The sequence below is a fragment of the Mesoplodon densirostris genome, chromosome 3 (assembly GCF_025265405.1).
Source record: "Mesoplodon densirostris isolate mMesDen1 chromosome 3, mMesDen1 primary haplotype, whole genome shotgun sequence".
Lineage (NCBI taxonomy): Eukaryota > Metazoa > Chordata > Mammalia > Artiodactyla > Ziphiidae > Mesoplodon > Mesoplodon densirostris.
Window position 1 is genome coordinate 93,283,830 of NC_082663.1, and position 23,287 is coordinate 93,307,116.

General features: G+C 43.5%; 1 protein-coding gene across 2 annotated transcripts in view; it reads left to right on the top strand.

Moving 5' to 3' along the window:
* The first annotated feature begins 525 nt into the window (after positions 1–525).
* MCC (MCC regulator of WNT signaling pathway) overlaps positions 526–23,287 on the top strand; it is a 275,062-nt gene continuing 252,300 nt past the window's right edge. For both annotated transcript variants that reach the window (XM_060093238.1, XM_060093239.1), the window contains exon 1: positions 526–1,120. In XM_060093238.1, the coding sequence (XP_059949221.1) occupies positions 1,064–1,120 (57 nt within the window). In that variant the 5' untranslated portion in view covers positions 526–1,063. The remainder of the gene's footprint in view (positions 1,121–23,287) is intronic.

Genomic DNA, 23,287 nt, shown 5'->3' on the forward strand with positions numbered 1-23,287 from the left:
ATGTAATATTTTTAAGGACTGAGGGTTTGAGAGGATGGGAAATTTGGGCCTTTCGTGTGATGGAGCATCTTAATCTTTATTAAGAATATGCAGTAATTGTAATCTGCCTGGGGTGTGGGTGGGGGGAGTTTGACGGTGAATTTACATCCTCAGTGTCGACTTTAGACTGATCAGGGAAAATGACAGCCCCACAATCTTGTAAAATCTTAATGTACCATGAGAAGTGCACAGCGCTGCCTGATGTACAGTGTTAAGATTTGTCTTGACCTTCTTAAATTATGGAAAGTGGCTACTAGGAGGGAAGTTTTTTTGGTTTTGTTTTTAAATTTTTCTGCACAATTACTCAGGTGGCTTTTCCTGTTTCTTCGCTCCTGGACCTGGGTCCTGTAATTACTATCGCAGGGAGCTGGAAGGATGCCTGCTCTCCCGGCGAGGTCTCCTCTGCTCGGCCTCCTCCCTCCCACCCCTCCCCCAGCCTTTTCTCTTTCTGGCCCCGCCTCCTCCGCTCACCCCGTAGCCAGCAGCTAGACAGCTGTATTCAATCAGAGCACTTAAAACTCCCGAGGATTCAAACGGGAAACTTCAGCGTGAAGTGCAGCCGCGCTCTGGCGCTCTCTTAGCTGGCTTTTCCTCCCCGGAACCCGAGACGCGGGTTTTCCTCGCCCCGCCGCCCTGGTTTCTTCGTGAAGCCCTCCAGGGAGGCCGGATCCTGCCGGGGTTGCCCTCCAGCCTGGTCATGGGGGGCGGCGAGGCACCATAGGAGACGCGAGGCGGCGCTGAGCGTGGCACTGCCTCGGGTCCCCGCGCCGGCCCGGCCGCTGCGAGCGCGCCTCGCCGCCCAGCCTTCTGCAGCAATGGCTCGTCCGTGAAACGCGAGCCGGCTCTGTTCCTTTTCGGAGTGCCTGCATCCTTCGTGTGGGCTTCACCACTGTCCTGGGTGAAAATGGCTGTCTAGACTAAAATGTGCCAGAGGGGACCAAGCAGTGGATATCCAGCCTGTTAAACCCAACTCGTAAGCGCCGAGACCTGGAGGAGGAGGAGCTCGGCTCTGAAAAGTGCAGTCATGAATTCTGGAGTTGCCATGAAATATGGAAACGACAACTCGGCCGAGCTGAGTGAGGTAAGAAGCAGCTGAGGTCGGGAGCTCTGGTTTCTTAGGCATTTGCTTTGCGACAAATCCCCCTCCCTCCCCGTCTCCCACTTTTCTACACGCCACCCGCCTCGCGCTCCCAGTCTGGAGGCGGCACAATTAAAGATAAATAGATTTTCTGGATCTTGTTTTAACTTGTTGTGCTACTCAGGAAATGACCTGAACTGGCTTGTTATTTCAGTCTGAGACGAGCGGCTTAAAAAAGAAACAGGCTCTCACCGCGTCGCCAAGGCGTTTTTACTCTCCGTGGTCTGGGTGCCCTGTCCATTCCCACTCCCCTTCCTCCAATGTATGTACCACATAACCTTTCGTAGTCGGCAAAATACATGGGGATCCCAGCTGAACTTAATCTGATGTGAGTAAATTGGTGGGGCCGGGGAGCTCATCGGAGTACTGAGTCGGCCGCAGGCTCCCACGTGTGGTGCGTTTGGTTCAATTCAGGCAAGGTGGTCTTTCCTTGGCTGAGACGAATGACCCGCGTTAGGGAGGAGGGTGGAGTGGAAGCACATCAAAGCGGCTCAGAACTTTATTTCCTGACCGGGACTGGACTCCTGAGTCTTTGAGGCAAGCGCAATTGCAGTTCCTCGCTCTCACAGTAGCAAATCCACTTGAGTGCTGGAGACCAGCTTTGAGATTAAGGCGTCATCAAACGGTATGCAAGTATATGAGTGGTCAGATGCTGGAGGCCACCTTTTTTTGATGACTGTAGGGATGCCTCTGGCACATTCTCCCCCCCCCCACCCCGCAGGCTTTGAATACCTGAAAAGTGTGATGGGAAACCCACAGAACGATGCTCTGAAGAGGAGGAAATCTGTCTGCAGCAGGATGCTTGGTGGCTGTGGGTTTTCCTCTTAGCATCATCACTGAGCCATTCATGGGGCAACGTGGTCTGTGCTTCTTGAGTATGGCTGAAGAGAGAAAAGGCACCATATAAAGACAGCAGAAGGCAGATGGAGGTGATGTCAGATGACCGACAGTGAAGGGAAAAGGAAAGGATGGAGCCCTCTTTGAGGGGTGAGGGCTGGTGCTGGGGAAGCAAGGGGGGTGTAGATGGGGGAAATCCGAGCAGGTCTGTGGCTGGTATTCAGCAGTGAATACAGGCAGCCCCTGCCTGGTGCTGTAAGTGTCTTGGTGCTGAGCCTTCCCTGCTCCAGTTTGAGATAGCATTTTGAGATGTTGGCCAAATGAGGTAGAGGCATTTCCTAATCCCTGTGGTTTTCCCTGTGATGTAGAAAGCTGGGGAGATGCTAAGAGTGAGGGCTTCACTTAAAAACGGGAGGTGGGGGAAGAGGCTCAGAGACCTAAGTGATTTTTGCCAATGTTACACCCAGGGAGAGGTTTCAGATCTAAAACAGAACCCACGACCCTACTCCATTAATAACACTGTTAGGAGAAGCCTTTGACTTCTAAGGACATTTAAGAATAAGAAACTAAAGGCACGTATCTTGCAGAGTCTCTGCCAGGTCCTTCACATTGTTTCTGTGTGGCAGCTTTAACTCTCTGTCACCTGAAGTGCGCTATTCAGGTACCTTTGCTCAAAAATGAATCACAGATTTAGGATGAAGGTGGCTAGAAGGCTGAAGAGAGAGAGAGGAGGCCAGGATTGACTTGAAGAGCACTGACACGGTCAGTGGGCGCATTAGATTAGCTGAGAGTATCTGTGAAACTCAGGTGGGAACTAAAACTCTCCATTCTTTGCCTGGTTTTATCCACTCCTTAAGTGTTCCTTGGAAACTTGTGGCCAGGTGAAAGAGCTGAGGGTGTTTTGTGGCCCCTGCTTTAGTTGGAGCTGTAGTACTAGAGCATTATAGGACATAGTTTTGTCCCTAAGAAAGTAAACAAGTTTCTGCCCCAGCCATGTCCTTCACCACATTTTCTGCCTCTTGCCCTCTTTCCAGCCTTCTTTCTAGGTTCAGTGATTTAGTTGCCACTCCATCCCCCCGGTCTTGAGTTTCCCTGCAGATTGAGTAATTGCAGTGGAGTATAAGGATAGTTATTTTTAGTTTTTTACATATTTTCAATTAGGGTATATGTAAAGAGAATTTGTAAGCAAAGGGGAGATGTGTGATTCATACCTTGTGAACGCTAAATCTCAGTTCACTTCATCATGGGCAACAGTTGTAGCATCTGCCTTTTCTATAATATCCATAGGGCAGTATCCATATGAATCCATAGATCTGAATACAATTAATTTGTATTTCTCACATAAGGTCTATGATGTAGAGTTTCTTCTTTTCACTGTAATTTTTCTCTTAAACACTGGTTTTACTTTAAATGTCCTGGGGGGCAAAGTTGCCATTCTCTTTTCGTGGTCGGTTCCTCCTTCTCACCTGAAAGCAGAGCTAATAAAAACCCCCTTTGGTGCCATATCTCTTATTGGTGCTCTTATTTGGTGCTCAGGAGCCTCAAAGCTGTCTGGGGGTCACTGTAGGGTCAGATTCAACCTGATGCTCACCAGGCGTTTCAGGGGCAGGAAGAATTGTGAAAGGCCCTAGCATTATCCTGGGTATCATAAACAAGAGTCCTCTCTCATTGGTGTTGACTTGTGAGCTTACCCCTTCTTCAAGGGTTCTCTCGCCACAGGAGTCATTGACTCTTTGACAGTACTGTTGACACTGACGCCATAACATCCTAAACAAGGGGGAGTGACCGGAATCAATTTCTTGTTGTAATCTGCTTGTCCTATTCGTGAAAGCAGCTAGCTTTGGTCAGCAGTTGAGGTGCTGAGCTCCGCCTGCAGTGCTCCAGGAATGCTTGAGTGCAAGAAAGGCAGGAGGGATTTGGGTGTGAGGGATACATGATCAGGAGACCTAGCTGGGTATTGCGCATGAGGTGTTCACGGTATGTCTGAGGGCTTTAAAATGGAAAAACAGGAAATTCATGAATGTGTTCCTTTTGTGTCTTTATTTTGAACAATAGCTGTTTAAGATCCTGTGAGATGATCATAACAGACAGTAAAATTGTTTCTACCTATGGACATTCAAAATATTTTTATTTATCAATGACCACAAATGGTTTTATCAGGTCTAAACACTTGAACCAAAGTGAACTAGTCCTTAGCACTGACAACAGTACTACAAAAGGAAAATTTGAGAAGCATAAATTGGCTATTCTTTTTTCTTGGCGAATAGCTCTCCCTAGCAAAGACTCAAAGGGTATTTTTCTTTTCCGAATGTGAGGTTAAGAAAGGACTTCAACATCAGCCAAATCAAATGTATTTAGAAAATTAAATGTTTGACTTTCAGGCTCCCTCCCCCACGGTCAAGAAGCTGAGTAGACACACTTTCAGCAGCGTTAGATTAAATTCTCCCAAACCGTGTCAAGGGAAGGCCACTAAATCTTTTTCCTGGTCGCCATGGGTTTTCCCTCAGCAGTTAGTTCTGTTTGTCTTGGTAACACTTGTGGAACCAGTATGTAGTTGAACCTTATTTTACTGTCACAATCACATTTCTTGGTTCTTAGAATAATTCAGACCTTAGGAAGATGTCTTAAGGCACAGCGTTATGAGGGTATGACTTGAATTTACTCATCTTCACAAAATAGCTGTGGACTGGATCTGCTTGCCTGGTAGACAGCTGCCTATTTATGTAACAAACTAAAAATTTATATTTAAGGGTTTGTTCTTTGCTGGGAATAACTAAAACCTCTTGTCCAAAGCAATCAACGTATATCCTTTGCTTTTTAAACATTAAGCAATGAATAGGTAAAATTCTCCCAGCACTATTTACTTTGAAACCTCTGTTGCCCCAGAAAATCATCTTTTCCTTACTCTATCCTTCTTTCTTTATTCAAAGCCTCTTTCATAAGATTATTCCACTCCTGAATGCAGGCTATAGAGGCGACTTTTCATGCTTTCAGCATTCACTTGTTGCGTAGCTACTGAAACCCACATCTTCGTTGATACTCTAATTAAGAAGTGGATTTACATAGGAGAAAATTGCTCTCTAGATAGATTATCTTGTATGACTGTCTTTAAGTGGCCGTCTCACAGATGTACTTGCTCTAAACCATGAAGTTACAAAATATCAGGGTTGGCAGAGACTGAGATCACCTGGTATTCCCACACCCATTTCTACTTCTTTATACTCCTCTGTCCTTATGGAATCACGCTTCCTTGTAATGAGTTGTTTAATGTCTGTCTTAGACACAGACCATAAGCATCAGAATAACAGTGTCACAGCCTGTCACGGAGGCTGGCACATAGCAGGTGTTCTACAGATGTTTGAATGAACACCTTGCCTCTTCTCTCCCTTTCCCTTTTTATAAACATCAAACTTGAGAAAGTGATTTAAATGCTTGGTCTGAGGCTTTTTTGGCTATCAATGGCTGTGTAACAAACGCCCCCCCCCCCCAATTTACAGGCTTAAAATAACAATCTTATTTGTTCAAGGTTTCGCAGTTTGGGGCAGAGCTGAGGGTGGGAAGACTTGTGTCTGTAACCCCAGCTAGACGATCCACTTCCAAAATGGCTTAGTCCCATGGCTGGCAAGCAGGTGCTGGCTGTGGACTGGGAGATCACCTCACTTCTCTTCTACACGGGCCTGCCCAGTACTGCTTGGGTTTCTTCTCAGCATGGCAGCTGGGTTCCAAAGAGGGGGTGGAAGCTGCCAGTTCTTTTAAAATGTAGGCCTAAAATTGGCACAGGGTCATGTCTGTGTGTTCTGTTGGTTAAAACAGCTGTATGCTTAGCCCAGATTCAAAGGGGTGAAGAAATAGATCCCACCTCTTCAAGGGGGATGTGATAAAGAATTTGCAACCATTTTAAATCTACTCTAGAGGCCACAATACAAGAGCCATGTCTAAAACCCTGATCTCTTAATTCCCAATAGCTAGCAGTAGTTTTTGTCATTTTGTCATTTTAGTTGTTAATTTAGTGGTTTGTAATAACTAACACATTCTAAGCATTTCCCAGGTATTGACATGCTTAATTATCAGAAACTCTATGAGATACATGCTGTTATGCCCATGTTACAGGTGGAGAAATTAAGGCATAAAGAGGTGAAAACCCTTACCAAGATTGCACAGACTATTAATGGTGACCTCAAGATTTGAGGCCAGGTAGTCTTTCTCCAGAGTCTTCCATTCCTCCACTGTTTCCTTTCGTTAGTTCCTGTTACTGCTCTCAGCTTTTTATTTTTATTATTTTTTTTAGTTCATAATTTTTTTTATTCTCAATTACAACTTCATAGTACTTCATTTGGTAAATATACCGTAGTTTAGTCAACTGGACTTCTCTGTCTAGATATTTAGTCCTGCAATATTTGGCAATTACAAATAATGCTGAAATCTTCCCACATGAGTTTTTTTATTGGTAGGGATCTTTCTTCAGAGTGAATTCCTAGAAGAGTCATTTCTGTTCTCTCAGCTTTTGATCACATACTCCTAGGAGGGAGTATTCTATCTAATAAGCCTGTTTAACTTGATTTGTATTGTAATCTCTATGCAATACCCAGATAAATGTTTTTGATAAGAGTGGTATGGATATGCTCATTGCTGTCACCTTCAAGTGGCTGAAGAATTGTAGACACTGATTTTCTAGAGCAGATTTGTTAATAAGGAATCGGGCAATCATCATCCAGGAAGGCCTTCCTTCTGTTCCCACTTACTGCAAGGGAGATAGAGGTGCCACGACCTCTGTCCCACTGCCTGTGTGCTCTCAGGCGTCTGAGGAATTAGTGCTACAGTATTTGAGGTGCCAGATGAGAATAAGGTTTCCTTTGTGACAAGAATTAGGGTTCTCTTACCCCTGCAGGTGGGGCTCTAGGCTTCTACTGCGGTTGGCTAAATCACTGTGGGGCTGCAGAGCGCTGAATTTGATGAAAAAGCTGGTGAAGTGGTTGGCCAGGGCTGTGTGGCAAGGCAGCTGCTGGTGGCCTGGTCCTGAGGAAGCAGGTGCTAAAAGGGCCAGCAAGACCCTGAGTGGAGCCCAGTGGGCGGGGCCAGTAGATCAAGCATGGCTGGAACCAGGTGGTAGTCAAGAAACAGGGGAAGGAGCAGTGGGATGTGAGGGGAGGAGGTTAGTCAATGACCAGGCAGGAGACCAGGAACTGAGATGGCCACAGACCTGAAAGCAGAGAGAGAACCTTGATTCTGAAGAAGTGCTTTGTTCAGGCAGGAAGTTTTAAAATTAATCCCAAGACTTTTTATGCTGATGAATTATTTACAGGACTGTGGCTACCAGATTTGAGGTGCCAGAACTTTGAGTGGAGGCACCCATCCAGAGTAGGGAATATGATGGTGATACTCAGGAAATAAACTCAAGGTGCTGTTTTAACAGCTGCCTGAAGCTAATTTACCCAGTGCATGTCATGTGGAAGGCTTCCTCCAAAGCCAGACTGTAACTGGAAAATAGAAACTGCATTTACGGAAAGATTAAGAAGTTGTTGATGAACAAAGATTGCAAATTTAGGTTTTGATCCAAGGAATCAAATTTCAGAAAACCAAGATTACGACGTTTTAAGTAAACTCCAGATTCTGGGAAAGAGGTTTATGTTGGCGAAATTACAGAATCAGACAAGCTAAAAAAAGACACAGAAAATTGATAGTAGTTAGGATGTAGATTTTTACATCTGCGAGGGGGTGGCATGGCAGAGATAAATTATTTGCAATTATTTTCTCATCTCCCCCAACCACATCCAAATTCCTAGCAGTGGCCATCTTTCATTCTTGAAAGAAACAAGAAGAGAATAACCTGGATTATGCAGATAAAAAGAAGTTCAATTTATAAATATTTACTGGGACCACAAAACTGTCCTCTCTTTCTAGCAAATGTCCTTTTTCTCTTGCTGAACAGAAACAGCCAAAATTAATTCACGGGGGGGGGGGCTTCCCTGGTGGCGCAGTGGTTGAGAGTCCGCCTGCCGATGCAGGGGACATGGGTTCGTGCCCCGGTCCGGGAAGATCCCACATGCCGCAGAGCGGCTGGGCCCGTGAGCCGTGGCCGCTGAGCCTGCACGTCCGGAGCCTGTGCTCTGCAACGGGAGAGGCCACGGCAGTGAGAGGCCCGCGTGCAGCAAAAAAAAAAAAAAAATTAATTCATGGGGGAATAGAAGCCACCTTTTGGAAGGTTTGCACTGTTATAAGGAGTGACTGAGGCTATAAAGCACTTTACATATGTAAGTCTTTCAAGATATTTTTGAAACTCAGCAGAGAAGTTAAACTTTGAGACAATTTAGGAAAAACAATTCAGCATTAGCAGCTGTTGATTCCACTTGTCATGCAAAAAGCTGTAGGTTAGGGTTGTTAACTTTGTAAATAGCAATCAAAGTCTGTTGGGCTGGAAAAATTGCATGGTAAAGCTACTCAATGCCTTGGCTGGTGGGATATTTTGAGGCAGATTGCTTGTCAGGAGGTTTGATCAGTGCTTGGAACACATGATGGGACATATGGGGCCCGAGATGCAAATGCATCTTAAGCCAAAGGCTGTGGTGTTCCATCACCTGAGAACAGAAAGTTTCAGAAAGCCTCAGTGTGCATGCATGTCAGTGAACGACTCCAGCTGGATTTGTGAGAAATATTGAAGTAGTTGTCAAGGGAAGAATGCCAACGTGAAAAAAGATTGCCTGTCAATTAGAAAAGCAATGGAGTCCTCTGGTTGGTTTCAGGGTAGGAGTGGGAGTAATTGCTTGTCCCTGTTTCCTGTGGGTTGTGTGGACTCGTCCATAGAATACATGGCACACTTGCGATGACTTCTTGCTTCAGCCTGGGTCCCTCCCAACCTCCCAGGTTAGTTGTCCTTCCCTCATCTGTGTTCACAACACTTACTTTAATTATCCACAGCCTCCCTGGGAGACCATGCGATCTTTGAAGGCAGGGACAGAGCGAAACCCATCACAGTATTGCCAGTACCTAGTCAATATGTGACATAGGGCAACCACAAACTTCAAATTCACTTGTTGGACCAAACAGCAGTTGCCATTATAGTGTGACAGATGTGTTGGATTGACCACTTATATATTTTGGTTAAAGGACACATTTGAGGAAATTTAGTTTGGTCATTATTACTGTAACTTACTCTCTATTGCTAGTTCATTCTTCTGTTCAGCAAACACTGTGTGCCTTCTGTATGCCAGGTGCTGTTCTTAGGTGTGGGGATACAGAAACAAACTGATGTAGTCCCTGTTTTAATGGATACTACATTCTAGAGGGAGACAGACAATACACGTGACAGATGTATGTCGTGGTGATGAAGAGGTGATGGTGATGAAGAGATCCAGTGGTGATGAAGAGGAGGAAAGAGGAATGAAAGAGGGAGGGATGCTATTATACTGATCAGGGAAGACCTGTCTGCAGGAATCTTTTTTTTTTTTTTTTTGCGGTATGCGGGCCTCTCACTGTTGTGGACTCTCCCGTTGCGGAGAACAGGCTCCAGACGCGCAGTCTCAGTGGCCATGGCTCATGGGCCCAGCCGCTCCGCGGCATGTGGGATCTTCCCGGACCGGGGCACAAACCTGTGTCCCCTGCATCGGCAGGCGGACTCTCAACCACTGCGCCACCAAGGAAGCCCTGCAGGAATCTTTGAACTGAGACCTGAATGCAAGGAGGGATAGAGCCATACAAAGATGAGGATGATTATTTCAGGCCTTGAGACTGATAAGGGTCAAGGTCAGAGGCCAGAGCATGCATGGTGTGTGTCAGCAAGGAGGAGGCCTGGCTGGGAGTGCAGTGAGCAAGGGGAGAGCGGAAGGAGGTGAGGTCAGAGAAAATAGTTCTGGCTAGATCACCTATATTCTTGTAGGCTTTGGAGAAGAATCTGGATTTCTCTGGAATGATTTGAAAATATGCCTGAACTGATTTTTTAAAATCCTTTTCATGTTATGTGTGTGTGTGTGTGTGTGTGTGTGTGTGTGTGTGTATTTTATTGTGGGGTAGGGCCAGGGAGATATCCTCAGAAAGAGGAGGAGCTAGCAAAGAAACCTGGAAAGTTGTGCCGCAAAAGCCAATGAAAGGAAAGAGTAGAGTAATCAGTCAGATGCTTCTCCTTTTGTTTCTTTCACTCTTAAAGCCTGTGCATAGTCCCAGACTTTCAAATGGTGTCATTTTCTACAAGCAGAAATAATTGTTATATGCATTAAAAACAAACTATAATTATTTTTGGACATATTCAGAGTATGTGAGTGTATTTTCCCCTTAAAAGGAATGGTTTAAAGAACTAAGTGATGTGGCCACTGGCCAAGAAGGATTTGAAAACTGCCTTCCCTTCCCTGATGGATGGTTCAGTGTTGATGGATGCTGATGATGTAGAATATAGGTGGGTTCGGAATTAGGAAAACTGAGCTCTGTTTTCCACTCTCACTTGGACCAATTTCCTTCCTCTATTTAGAATCACTGATTTTATTTTTTAATGAACTTTTGTATCCAGTTTATTGATTTATAACCAGTATAGCTCCAAGGAACCTGGAATGCTGAGACCTTTTTTCCTATTGAAAATGTATTTGGCAGTCAGATTATGACCAGAAAGATTCCAGATAAGCTTGGAATTAGACAAGGGAGATTGTCTAATTCTGTTGGGTGGTGCCATTAAGCTATTCTTTGATTTGCAGTTTATTTTATCCAAACCATTTGCACGACTGATGAGGAAACTGAGGCATAAAGAAGGCTGGCTAGCAGCAGAGGGGGAAGTGTAGAACTCAGATTTTTTTCCTTAATTCTCAGGGATAATTTTTCCTCTTCTACCTCAACTTCCTCAGTTTCTATATCATAGGATTTGTTTTAAAGTATGTGTTGTATAACAGTCTGTAATTATTTTAAAAGGTGGAAGTCCTGATTCTTCAGTATTCTCATATACATAGGACATGACTACTAATGACACTATTAAAATAATTGGAAGAATTTATTTTTAGCTCTGTGATTTTTGGGTATATTGTAATAATCTGCACCCTTCTGTCCTTTTTTAAAAAAATTGTGGTAAAATATACATAACATAAAAAATTAACAGGGGCTTCCCTGGTGGCGCAGTGGTTGGGAGTCCGCCTGCCGATGCAGGGGATGCGGGTTCGTGCCCCAGTCCGGGAAGATCCCACATGCCGCGGAGCAGCTGGGCCTGTGAGCCATGGCCGCTGAGCCTACGCGTCCGGAGCCTGGGCTCCTCAACGGGAGGGGCTGCGGTGGTGAGGGGCCCGTGTACCGCAAAAAAAAAAAAAAAAAAAAAAAAAGTCTTAACCATTTTAGGGGTACAGTTCTGTAGCATTAAGTACATTCACATTATTGTACAACCATCATCACCATCCGTGTACAGCACTTTTTCATCTTTCACAACTGAAACTCTGTACCCATTAAACACTAACTCCCTGTTTCCCTCCTCCCCTCCTGGAAACTGCCATTCTACTTTCTGCCCCACTATGAATTTGACTAATCTTGATACCTCATGTGAGTGTAATCATAAAGTATCCCTTCATGACTGGTTTATTTCCTTTAGCATAATGTCTTCAAGGTTCATTGATACTGTAGCATATGTCAGAACTTCCTTTTTATGGCTGAATGCTAATCTACTGTATGTCTATATTTTGTTTATCCATTCATCTGTCAACACACACTTGGGTTGCCTCTACTTTTTGGCTATTGTGAATAATTCTGTGATGCATATGGGTGTGCAAATATTTGTTTGAGTCCCTGCTTTCATTTATTTTGGGTACATACCCAGAAGTGTGATTGCTAGAGCATGTGGTAATTCTATGTTTAATTTTGGGGGGAATTGCCATACCATTTTCCATAGAGACTGTTCCGCTTTACATCATGCCCACCAGCAATGCACAGAGGTTCCAACTTCTCCACATCCTTGCAAACACTGCTTTTCTGTTTTATTTTGCTTTTTAAATAATAACCATCATAATGGGTATGAGGTGGTATCTAACTGTGGTTTCTCTTTGCATTGCCCTAATGATCACTGATATTGAGCCTCTTTTCATGTGCTTATTGGCCCTATCATCATCAGAGAAATAGCTATTCAAGTCCATGTCCAATTTTAATCAAGTTGTTTAGGAATCTTTTATTGTTGCAAAATATATTCTTCATATATTTTGGATATCAAGTCCCTGTCCCTTTTCTCCTTTGTCCAGGTCTGATTTTCTCTGTGGTTGGAGCTTTGCACAGCCACTGGCTATTTCCAGATGGAGTTACAGTGAGTGTAAAATGAGGCATGAACATGCACTGCTTCTCCACGGAAAACAAACGGGCTTGCCCAAACCCAGGAGGACTCCTTCCTCCACGGTGTCCAGGAAGAAGTAACTTCCTGACGCATGGTGGGGCAAGTGCTCATTTCACAGGCTGGCAGCCAGCAGCTCTCCCTCTGGACAGACTAGAAGATCTCGAGCAAGGTTAGGCGGGCACCAGAGTTAAGAGTTATGTTCATGGCACTTGAAGAGTTACATTGCTCCCCCAGCATGTGGTGATTTTACAGTATTTAAAGGGGATTTTTAGGAGAGGTCTTTGGCAACAGGGGCCTGTGGAGAGTAGCCAGGAAGTCTGAGGCTGGCCTGTTAGATTAGATAACTGTTACTTTATTTCTTGGTGCTGGGAATCTAATCCTGGTTAAACCAAAACCTAATTTATTTTCATGCTTGATTGGGGGCACTTTTGATGATGTGTTTGGATGAGAGTGAGCATGGAATAGGAGTACTGTGGGAATGAGATAGTGCAGGGCTGCTCTGCCTGGGCTGATTATTAATAGGGGGTTAACAGTGAGGCAGGGGAAAATAGGTGAGTTGGACTGCAGGACAAGAGTTTTTTACTTCCAGTGGGTAGATTTAAACTAAAAGTGGGATCCCCTTTTTTCAGAATGCCTTGATGTACAGATAGGGCAGAAAGCAGTATGCCTTCTAGTATGATAGAGTGACTTTTAAGACCGTTTCTCATTTGGGGCTTCTGAGTTGCTAATGAAAATGCTGTCAGGACAAACATGTAATTATGGCCAAAGAAAGTGTCCGATGTTGATGAAGCTGCCTTCAAACCCTTTAATTCTCCGAGTGTTGAAGATGGGGCATCTTTCTTATTTGGTATTAACATGTCCCAGCCAGCAAGGATGACCTATTGGGGTCAGGGTAATATGTTGAGTGACTAGAAAAGGCCTCTGTTTGTTTTTTTTGCGATACGCGGGCCTCTCACTGTTGTGGCCTCTCCCGCCGTGGAGCACAGGCTCCGGACGCACAGGCTCAGCGGCCAGGGCTCACGGGCCCAGCCGCTCCGCGGCATGTGGGATCCTCCCAGACCAGGGCACGAACCCGTGTCCCCTGCATTGGCAGGTGGGACTCTCAACCACTGCGCCACCAGGGAAGCCCAGGTCTCTGTTTTTTTGGCCACCTTCTTTATTAACTTCTCCTCTGGGCCAAGTTACTTGATTCATCACCTCAGTTTGTCTGCAAAACCATGGGTGGCAAAGCTGTGAGCTCTGAAATCCTAGCTCTGCCACTTCCTAGCTAGGTGATCTGGGGGAAGTTGCTTTTCCTGGCTGCACATTCCCTATTATAAAATGGTGAAAATAAGAGTATCCACCTTAGGGAAGACCAGTGACATAACCTATGTAGTGCTTATCAAAGTGCCTGATAAATACTGTTGGTTAGCTCTTGCAGTATTATTATTATTATTATTATTATTTTGCTACTACAAACAGAACATTAGTAGCTGTGGTTGTAAGTGAGCACTAAAATTATTTAAAAGAAGTTCTTAAGTGGAGGCAAACTTGTCATGAAGACAGTATCCAGGAATCTTAAGAGTTTCACAGCCTGCTGATGTTTGCTGGACCTTAATGCCAAAAGCTCATTATCTGGGAAAATGTTCTTCCGAATATTGACAAGTCTTAGAAAAGAAAGGTATTTCCTTTTTTGTATATGCAGAGCCAGAACGTTAAGGAGCTAACGAGTGGCAGTAGTAATCACTTTTTAAATTTTATTTTGTTTATCACTTTTACTTAATTTCTCCTAATTTTGTCCCAGCTATAGTGCCCAGGACCAACCGTAGCACAACCATTCTAGTTGATGGCGTAACGTGGGAGAGGGAAGGCACGGAAGGCCACTCTCAGCGCCCAGAATAAGGATGCATTGCAGAGCAACAGACGATGTTCATGTATTGCTATTGTGTGACTGTTTCTTTCATGGAGATAGGCTTTTATCAGTGAGGCACACTTTGTGGATTCCCTTCCAAGTTATGATCTGTTTACTGGAAGAAGGTTGCAGCAGTGCGGGTGGGAGCTTTGCCTGGAAGAGCAGTAGCAGATGGAGGAGGCTCCTTTGCTGGAGACCAGGGGAGCCTTGCTATGTGGGTCTGAGGAGGACTTGGGATGTGCCCGCCAGCAGTGAAGGCCATCTCTGTTGCTGTGTACAGCTAACTTTTTCATTTGAAATAATTTTTGAAAAGCTTCCTGATTGAGGTTCTGTCTGATGGTCAGAAAGGAGGAAGTGATGGAATATTTCGTCTTGGGTTTTTTTTTTTTTTTTGCAGTACGCGGGCCTCTCACTGTTGTGGCCTCTCCCATTGCGGAGCACAGGCTCCGGACGTGCAGGCTCAGCGGCTATGGCTCACAGGCCCAGCCGCTCCGCAGCATGTGGGATCTTCCCGGATCGGGGCACAAACCTGCGGTCCCCTGCATTGGCAGGCGGACTCTCAACCACTGCGCCACCAGGGAAGCCCATCCTCTCAGGTTTTGAAGTTGCTAGACAGTTTGATCATTTGCTGAAGAGGATATACCTGAGGGCAACGAGAAGGAAGCGAACGTGAGTCTCGAGAACGCTCCTCCACGTGACGTTACTCGCTGCCATGGCTTACACTACCATCTCAGCTGCTGCCTCACAAGTCCGTACCTCCAACCCAGATCGATTTGAATTCCAGACAGGTAAAAGGAGAAGTGCAGGTCTTGTGTAATACAAAAGCTTCTTGTAGCCAGTGTTCTTCCTCCTCGTCCCTCCTGCCCTCTCGCAGACACTCAGGCCCGTCTCTAGAAGGCCTTTGTCAGCTCCCAGGTAACTCTCTGTCAAGTACCCCCTGCTGTCTGGCAACACTGCTTCACCGGAAGTGCTCTATCATCTCAGAAGCTTCCCTGGTGGGGGAGTGGCCAGTGGCTGGAGAAATGCACTGTTCTCAGAGCACATTATTGCAGCGTGGTTGGCAGGACACATGATAGTTATGAATGATGAAAAGAAGTAAAAAGAAAAGACTAAGATAGAAAAAGTACACAAAGGCAACTACTTTTGTACCAATTAATGGTGTAAACTTCATCGTCCACTACCAGGTCCCCACTCCCTGAAGCTGGATCCGGGTTGCACCTCCCCTCCATCTCCTTCTGAAAGCAAACACTGGGCCCTTAGGGACCCACCCAGTATGACTGAGGTTGGAGAGCTTTGCTTCCAGCCGAGTCTCATGGGCGTATCTGGGCTGCTCTGGGTATTCTCTCTTAGGAAGAGAGGAGATCAGAGTGGACGCTGTTTGGAAGCAGGTCTTGTCCTGGGATGGTGGGAGTAGCTCCAGGAGCTAGATTGTGCTATTGTATTAGAAATGATAAATGTGAAGGATGGCAATGCAGATATTTTGTTGGAATACTTCAAGTGAGACAATACGGTGCAAAATTACTTCTGTTTCATCTTGCAAATATTCCCTCCCTTTATGCATATCAAAGCCTAAATCTGTACTTTTTTTTTTTTTTTTTTGCGGTACGCGGGCCTCTCGCTGTTGTGGCCTCTCCCGTTGCGGAGCACAGGCTCCGGACGCGCAGGCTCAGCGGCCATGGCTCACGGGCCCAGCCGCTCCGCTGCATGTGGGATCTTCCCGGACCGGGGCACGAACCCACGTCCCCTGTGTCGGCAGGCGGACTCTCAACCACTGCGCCACCAGGGAAGCCCTAAATCTGTACTTTTTAAAACATGTTGCCTGCAGTACAACAAAACTGATGCACAAGAATAGTTTTGATATTCAAAAGCATCCGTTATAGTTTTTTCTTAAGAGATTAGTGTTCTTTGATACTTTGACTGAAGTAAAATCATTAGAACTAGTGAGAATGGTAACTTAATGCCTTTAGCCTTAGCAAGGTTCTTTCCAAAATAGAAATGAATATGTAGTATTTAAGGATGAGCGCATGGAGATTAATTCTATATGTAATTGTGCCCTACATGCAAAAAGACAACCTTGCAAAGGTAGGGAAGTCCCTGCAGTTAAGCTTCAGCATTCATTTGCAAGTGACAGGAATATGTTAATTGCTTTTCTTAGGTGAATCATTCTTAGTCTAGTGGGAATGATAAAGATTTCAATTCATTTCACTAGGTTTTTAAACATATCGGTGTTCATAGGTGGCGGTATGGAGCTAATAAGGGATTCCAGTGAGGTCTGGGTTACTGGGTAGATTTCATTCAAAGTGTGACTGCAATAGTCCTCAGTGGTAGAATTACATTTTCATCAAAGCAATCAGCCCGTGATTCTTTGGGTGACTCTGAGTGCCCTGAACCGCTGGTGCTTATGTGGGCTGGATGGGAAGATTGGAGCGTATTATGCTATGAAATGATGAGGCTGTTGTGGTGTCTTGTAAATACTGCTTAGCACAGCAGTTGGAATTGAGAAGTTAGTGTGATCGGTTATGTGGAGAGTTCTGAGGTTTATGACTTACATAAGAAATTAACCTTTTCATTGCTCTTCTGACTGCCAAAGAGGCCAGGTAAAGACTGATGGGATTTTCCCTTTACATTTCTGCCTTTAATTCAACAAGTAAATTGAGGAAAATTTAAAAATTGCTTTTACGACTTTGTAGGTTTGACAGATGTCCACAAGTACATCTTTATCAGTGTTTTGTAAGATTGTCTTTGAAAGTTTACTTTGATTCAGAAACTGTTTAGAGTTATGTATCATTCTGTGAAATCTTTCTTATGATAACATGTTCATATTATCCTCAGCTTCATTGGAAATCCAACATGTTACTTTCATTAAGTCATGAATGTTCTTTTGTAATATATTCATATTCAATACCTGAAGGTAGGGCCATCCATAGTTTTGACCGGTGGTAGCACAAGTGGTTGGCATATCATCGTAGGACCCTGGATGACCAGAGAACATTCCTGTGAATTTGGTAACATTATTAGTGGATAGGGATTTTACAGGACTTAAAGTTACATACTAGTTTTTAAAAAAATCATAAGCACATGTATTTTAAATGTTTCATTTTAATGGGAGGTTGGAAGGAATTGTATCAGGCACATTTAGGTTGCCACCATGCTAACCTGAGAGTAATCAAGAAATGTTCGGGAGAAAGGTTGTTCCCAGAAGAAAGTGTGGCTTTGTCAGTGGTTCTGAGAAAGGAATAACATGGCTGGTTCAAAGTACATAAAGAGGGCCAAAGCGATCAAACTGGAGTGAGTGAGGGGGAAAGAGCGACACAGATCTTGTCAAAGAGTAAGCCAGAGACTAGACCATGTCAGTAATGAGATTTAACTCTCCTTAAACATAGGGTATCACTAACGAGTGAGAATCATCCACTGCTAAACTAAGAGTTAACATATATAAACGTGGTTTACCTGCATCTTTTCAGACTCAAAATAATGTTGAAGGTAAGATATAGCTATAATCTAGTTTACCTTGCTTTGCATTTATACAGTACTGTTTGGACTTGTAGAACTTCAAAAATGTCAAATTTGCGTTTGCAAATTTTTTTATCTCCATTAATTTATATTGTGATTTGAGAGGCTTTTATTAAACTTGCTCTTATGGATCATCAATTTGCTTCTACTTCCAACAATAATTTCTGAATTATTGTCGAGGATTTCCACAAAGTCACTGGGGATCCTTACGTGGAAACCCGAAAGTATTAAGAAAGCTTATGTTAAAGGCAATCTCTGTAATCAAATCTTTTTTTATGTAAATAAAAAAACACTTTTGAATTACTCTGTAAAATTACTTTGTACATTTTTACACCTTCACGTATTAAAAAATTGCTTTTAAAAATTCTAACATATTAATAATTAGTAGGAAGAGAGTAGCTTAAGAAAAAACATATAAGATTGTAAATTTCTGGACAGCATAAACTAGAGTACATAGTAGTGAAAATGAAGCAGTTACATAGAGTATTCAGGAATAGCACTCAGAAGTGCTGAGCACTTTGCGTGCATGTTAAAAATGGCATTTCCCTGCTTAAAACCCTTCATTTCAGGGTACCCAGCTCCTTAGCCCCTGTTGGCCTCTCCAGCTATATCTGGCCACTTCTCACTCTCACATTCTAGCCTCCAGCCAACTCAACTACTTGCAATACCTTCAAGGTGCCTGGGTGTCTCTTGACCTTAGAATTTCACATTTGCTGTTCCTCTGCTGGTATACTATCCATATCCTCCACCTTTGCTTATCTACCTTCTACTCATCTCATAGAACTTAGTTTAAGTGTTAGTTCCCTTGAAAATCTTCCCTGACGTTCCCACTCTGGTCTAGATTCCATCCTCTCCCATACGTTCCCACAGCATTGGGCATTTCTGCATTATAGCACTTAATACACTGTACAGGACTGCAGATGTGATCATTCCTATCAGAGTGGCTGCTGTTCAGCATTGATCACTAGCACCTGTATAGCATCCAGCTATATATTCCCTTTTGAGTGCATGACCTTATTTAAACCTTGCAACAGTCCCGTTACATAGGTCCTATCTTTAGGGGCATTTGGAAGCTCAGAAGGATTAAGGGTCTTGCCCAAGGTCATACATCTAGTAGTTGTCAAGGCCAAGTTTAAACTTGGGTCTGATTCTAGAAGTCCCTGCTGTGTTTGCATGATGCCTACAGCCCTCTCAGACCATGTCGTCATGGCCTCTAGAACTGACATCTATAAGACCTGGGGTTGCTGGGTGGGTTGATAGGTTGCTGGGAAGGAGAGGCATTGGGGGCAATGTCCGGGTTTCTGAGAAGGTTAGGTTGGCAGGAGAGATTGGAGATTTCATGTAAAATCCAATTTGTGGGGAATGATGAGTCTGGACTTAGGCATGCTGATTTTGAGATGCCTGTTGGTTATGTAAGTGGAAATGTGTTACTAGTAGGCTGTGGGCTAATAAGGCTCAGAAAGAGGTCAGTTTGGGAATCTTTGGTCTTCATGGCTGTTCACTTACAGTACAGAGTTGACGGCTAATGTTGTAGTCCATTCCAGCCTCTCCACGGTAGATGCCTACCCTCATGTACCACATAAGTGAGGAGTAATATGAAGCAACCAAATGGTACTGTTGCATACTCCAGTGCAGGTCAAAGTACCATAGTCTTTGCCTTCTCGCATTTTATGTGTATATAATATATGCACACATGTTTATGGTTCAGAATCTGCCATTATAACTGAAACAGGTTGTGCTTTTATAGTCACATTTTCTTATAAATTTTAAGAAAAATCCGATTAGTTCATGACATCACCTGGGCATTTCTACCTTTGATTCCTCCTTAGGAAAGGGCAGGGTAAGGGGTATATGGGTATGATCACAAAAGTAATGCATGTACATACAAAATTTGGAAAATAAATTAGTAAAAAAGTCTTGTAATTATATTATTGGTAACAGTTTGGTATGTTCTTTTAGTTATTAATATTTCTTTAAAGGGATTATACTTGAGTTTCACAATATTATATCCTGCTTTCCTCAAGTTTTCCTTGATATGTTTTCTTTTAAAAAAACTTGAGCTTTAATAACTTTAATAGCCCATCTTACATGCATGCCAAAGTAGCTATTGAATAAATATTTTGTTCATATAAATAATGCACCTATATAACTTTGTGTTTTCTTATATATTAATATTTAGGGTAGATGGGCGGAGGGAGAGGAATGAGAGAGAGAGAGGAAAAAAATGTGAGTGAGTGAAGAAACTGAGCACCGTATTATGCAGAGTTGGTATCTGGTGTTAAAGAAGAAAAAATAAGGGTACCTTGAGGTCTTGGGGTGATCTTTGTAAAATAAGACAAAGACTGAAAAGGCCGATTTAAAAAAAAAAAAAAAAAACAAGTACACTGGCTAAAATAAATTGGGACCATCTGTTGTTCTACCCTGGCCTGCTTACATAGTCTTCTGCCGCTGCTTATTTAAGAATGCCTTTAAAATGGTGAAGGAGGGCTGCCGGGTGTCAGATGGCACCAGGGCAGGAGTGCAGAGAGACAGCATGGCTGCTGCACAGTTCCCTGCTGGTTACCCTTTGGGGCCAGCGTTACTGTGGCCACTGTGGCCTTGACGTTCTGATCCACAGAGGTGTGGGAGATGGGGGTAGGGTGAGTTAGCCTGCCTTTTTTTTTTTTAAAATCACCAGGCAACACAAATTTTAGAATGATGTTTTTAAAAAGGATATTTCACCTGAACATCTAATAATGTATTACTCCTTTCTTATATGTATGTTGATACTTACCTTTCTCTGCGTGATCTCATATTAACCTATTGTTGCAAAGCCTTTCATGAACCAGTCTAATTGTAGGAAGCTCAGTCCCTGGGGCCCAGTGGAGTCCTTTTTAATCATAGGAGCTGCTGAGTTTTATTTTCTGGCCGAGTATGACCATTATGAATTGCTAGTGTTCCTCTGTTTTAATGGTGACTTCCTATAAATAACAGCAAAATGATTACTTGGAAATCCCTAAATTGAACTACGTTGCACGTACTAGTCTGCAGTTAAAGGCTTTATTTAATTTTTGTTTAAAGTGGATGTGACCAAAATGTTAATCTAGAGCAACATTTAACCTACTGGCTTGGGAAACTCTGCTATGTAATCAATTTAGCTCTTGGAATTGGAGTAACTATTTTGGCAGAATGGAGGAGGGTCCACTTGTAGCTTCAGGGTGTTTTTTTGTTTTCATTTTTTTTTAAGGAGTTCATGAATTGGATGGCCCACCCTGGATCATGTATTAGCTGGAGGCTTTGCTTGTTGGGATGGTCTTAGGTCTTTGTTGCTTTCAAAAAGTTAAGGGAAGCCCACAAGCTGTGTGTGTGAAGCCCCCTGTCCCCATTCTCTGGCAGCCTAAAAGCGAAGCTGGGAATCCAGGCAGGGGGCAGGGAGGTGTCAGAGTCCGGTTTCTTACTCAGAAATGTCATTGCTTGCAGACATATTTTCTGAATCCTAAGATATAACATTCATTCAGCAATGAGTATTTATGAAAATAGAGTTGATTGTGGGAACTTGGATGACGAAAGCATTCATACTTGGTGTTTTCAATAGCCCAGTATTTGGCCCATCAAAGGATTGTAGTGGAAACTTGACGGATTGAATGATTGGAAATAGCTGTCAGAGTGCTCATTTGGCCTTAGTTTCCTTAGCCTTCAAAAGTGTCTTCAGTCAAAATTAAATGATCCCAGCTTAGCACAGATGCTTCTCTGCTGGTTTCCCGCTTTCCTAGGAAGAAGTTGATTTGCTAAGAATTCTTAGCAAAGTGGAGGAAGGAACTGACCAGTTTCTAATGGCCGGAATCTGATTTATGCTCCACTCTACTGCTACACATTGTGACAAACATGGAGGCTACCATAGGAAGTGGGTGTTGTCTAATAGCATGACTGAACTAAGTCCCCGTGCGATACTCTTCCAGTGACCTTCTGCAAGTCCCCCACCCTGCTTCATATGGCCAGGGGATATACAATGTTCAGCAATTCGTGTATGCTGGAGACACTGGCATTTCTCTGCACAGTCAAAACCCTCTCTTCCTCTGTACGTCAGTGGTACAGATAAACCCTGAGGGCAGCCCATAATTAGTGGAATTTAGGAGCATAACAGGATAGGCAGAACTGGGAGATGAAGACAAGAAACAGGGATCAGAGCGTATTTCATGGAGGAAGGATTTATTAACCTGTCCACCCTTCATATGACTCAGTGTTTCTTTCATCATCCAGTTGTTTATCATGGGTGAAGAGATTCCTGATCTTGATTACTGTGGCCATTTGCATCGTGTTATTTGTACTTCTTTACTTAATCCAATTTCATCGTGAAAATGCCCTTGTTTGGTCCAGCTGGCACCACCACGTGCCTACTCTCATCCCTCCTTTCTAAAAATCCTGTTGTGTTTAGTTGCTACAAGCACACGTTAAGTGCTTTAAAACATGGCTTCATCCTGTTTATCATGCTTAACTTTCTCCTCCCCTACGAGCTTGTAAGTACCTTCAGTGGCTGGGAATGGCTGGTACTTCATGTACTCTTCTGCTGTCCCTCTGTAATACCTAATACAAGATGAGAAAATCAAAGACGATCCAATTGACAGAGACCCTGCATGTTGAAGGCATGACTCGGAGCACAGAATCCCCCACTCTCAGCTTTATGTAAACTTCCTAAGATCTCCTGGCTCACCTACAGTGCTTTCCCTGCAGGCAGCTTTTAAGAAAACCCCCGAGCAAGTCGGAAACCTCTGATCCCCTTATGCTGTAGCTGTAGGTGATAATGGAACTTTGCCAGAATGGGAAAACGACACACATTCCAGCATTCCTACTGTTTGCTAGGAACTAGACATTGATTCGGTAATTGGTGATTAATCAATTTCCTGATTTGGAAGAAATGCTGCATTTCTCTTTCTACTCCAAACATTTGTCCAGGGTCACTCTTAGCCCCTCAGGCACTGTTCTGGTAAATACAGTAGATTAAGAGGTTCTTTCATTTTCCTTTCTATTATCATAGGACTGGTAGTTCTCTCTCCTTAGTCCATTAATGCTTTCACATCGTTGAAACAGTAACTTCTGTAAACCATTCCTTGCTCCATTTCTACAGTCCTTGTTGCTGGCAGCCCCAGGATTCACCAGCCACCTTGTTGACATTATTACATTTTAATGATTTCTGTGCTGCCTACCCACTTGATAGTCTGTGGTTTTATTAGCTTGAGATTGAAAATTCAAATGAATAAAGGACCACAGAGTAAAAGGAGCCTAGTCAGATATGATAGGAGACTAATGTCCCTTAAATCATTCATTGGAGTGTTTCTTTGCAATCCATGCATTATCGTATTCATTTTTAAAGAACAATTACTGTATTTTGTTGAAAGAATAGGCTCATAAATTCCAAGAAGCTAATTATATTTTGTTACTAGTGTTGCTAGAATTCTAATAAGCTTATTCCTCTTTCTTAGGTTGGAAAAGGAAACATATCCTAACATGGACAAGTGTACCCTGGTAATTAGAAATCACCGAGAAAGAAATAATGATATTTTGTTATTAGAAGTTTTCTAACACTTGGTTATTTAAAATGAGCATGGTA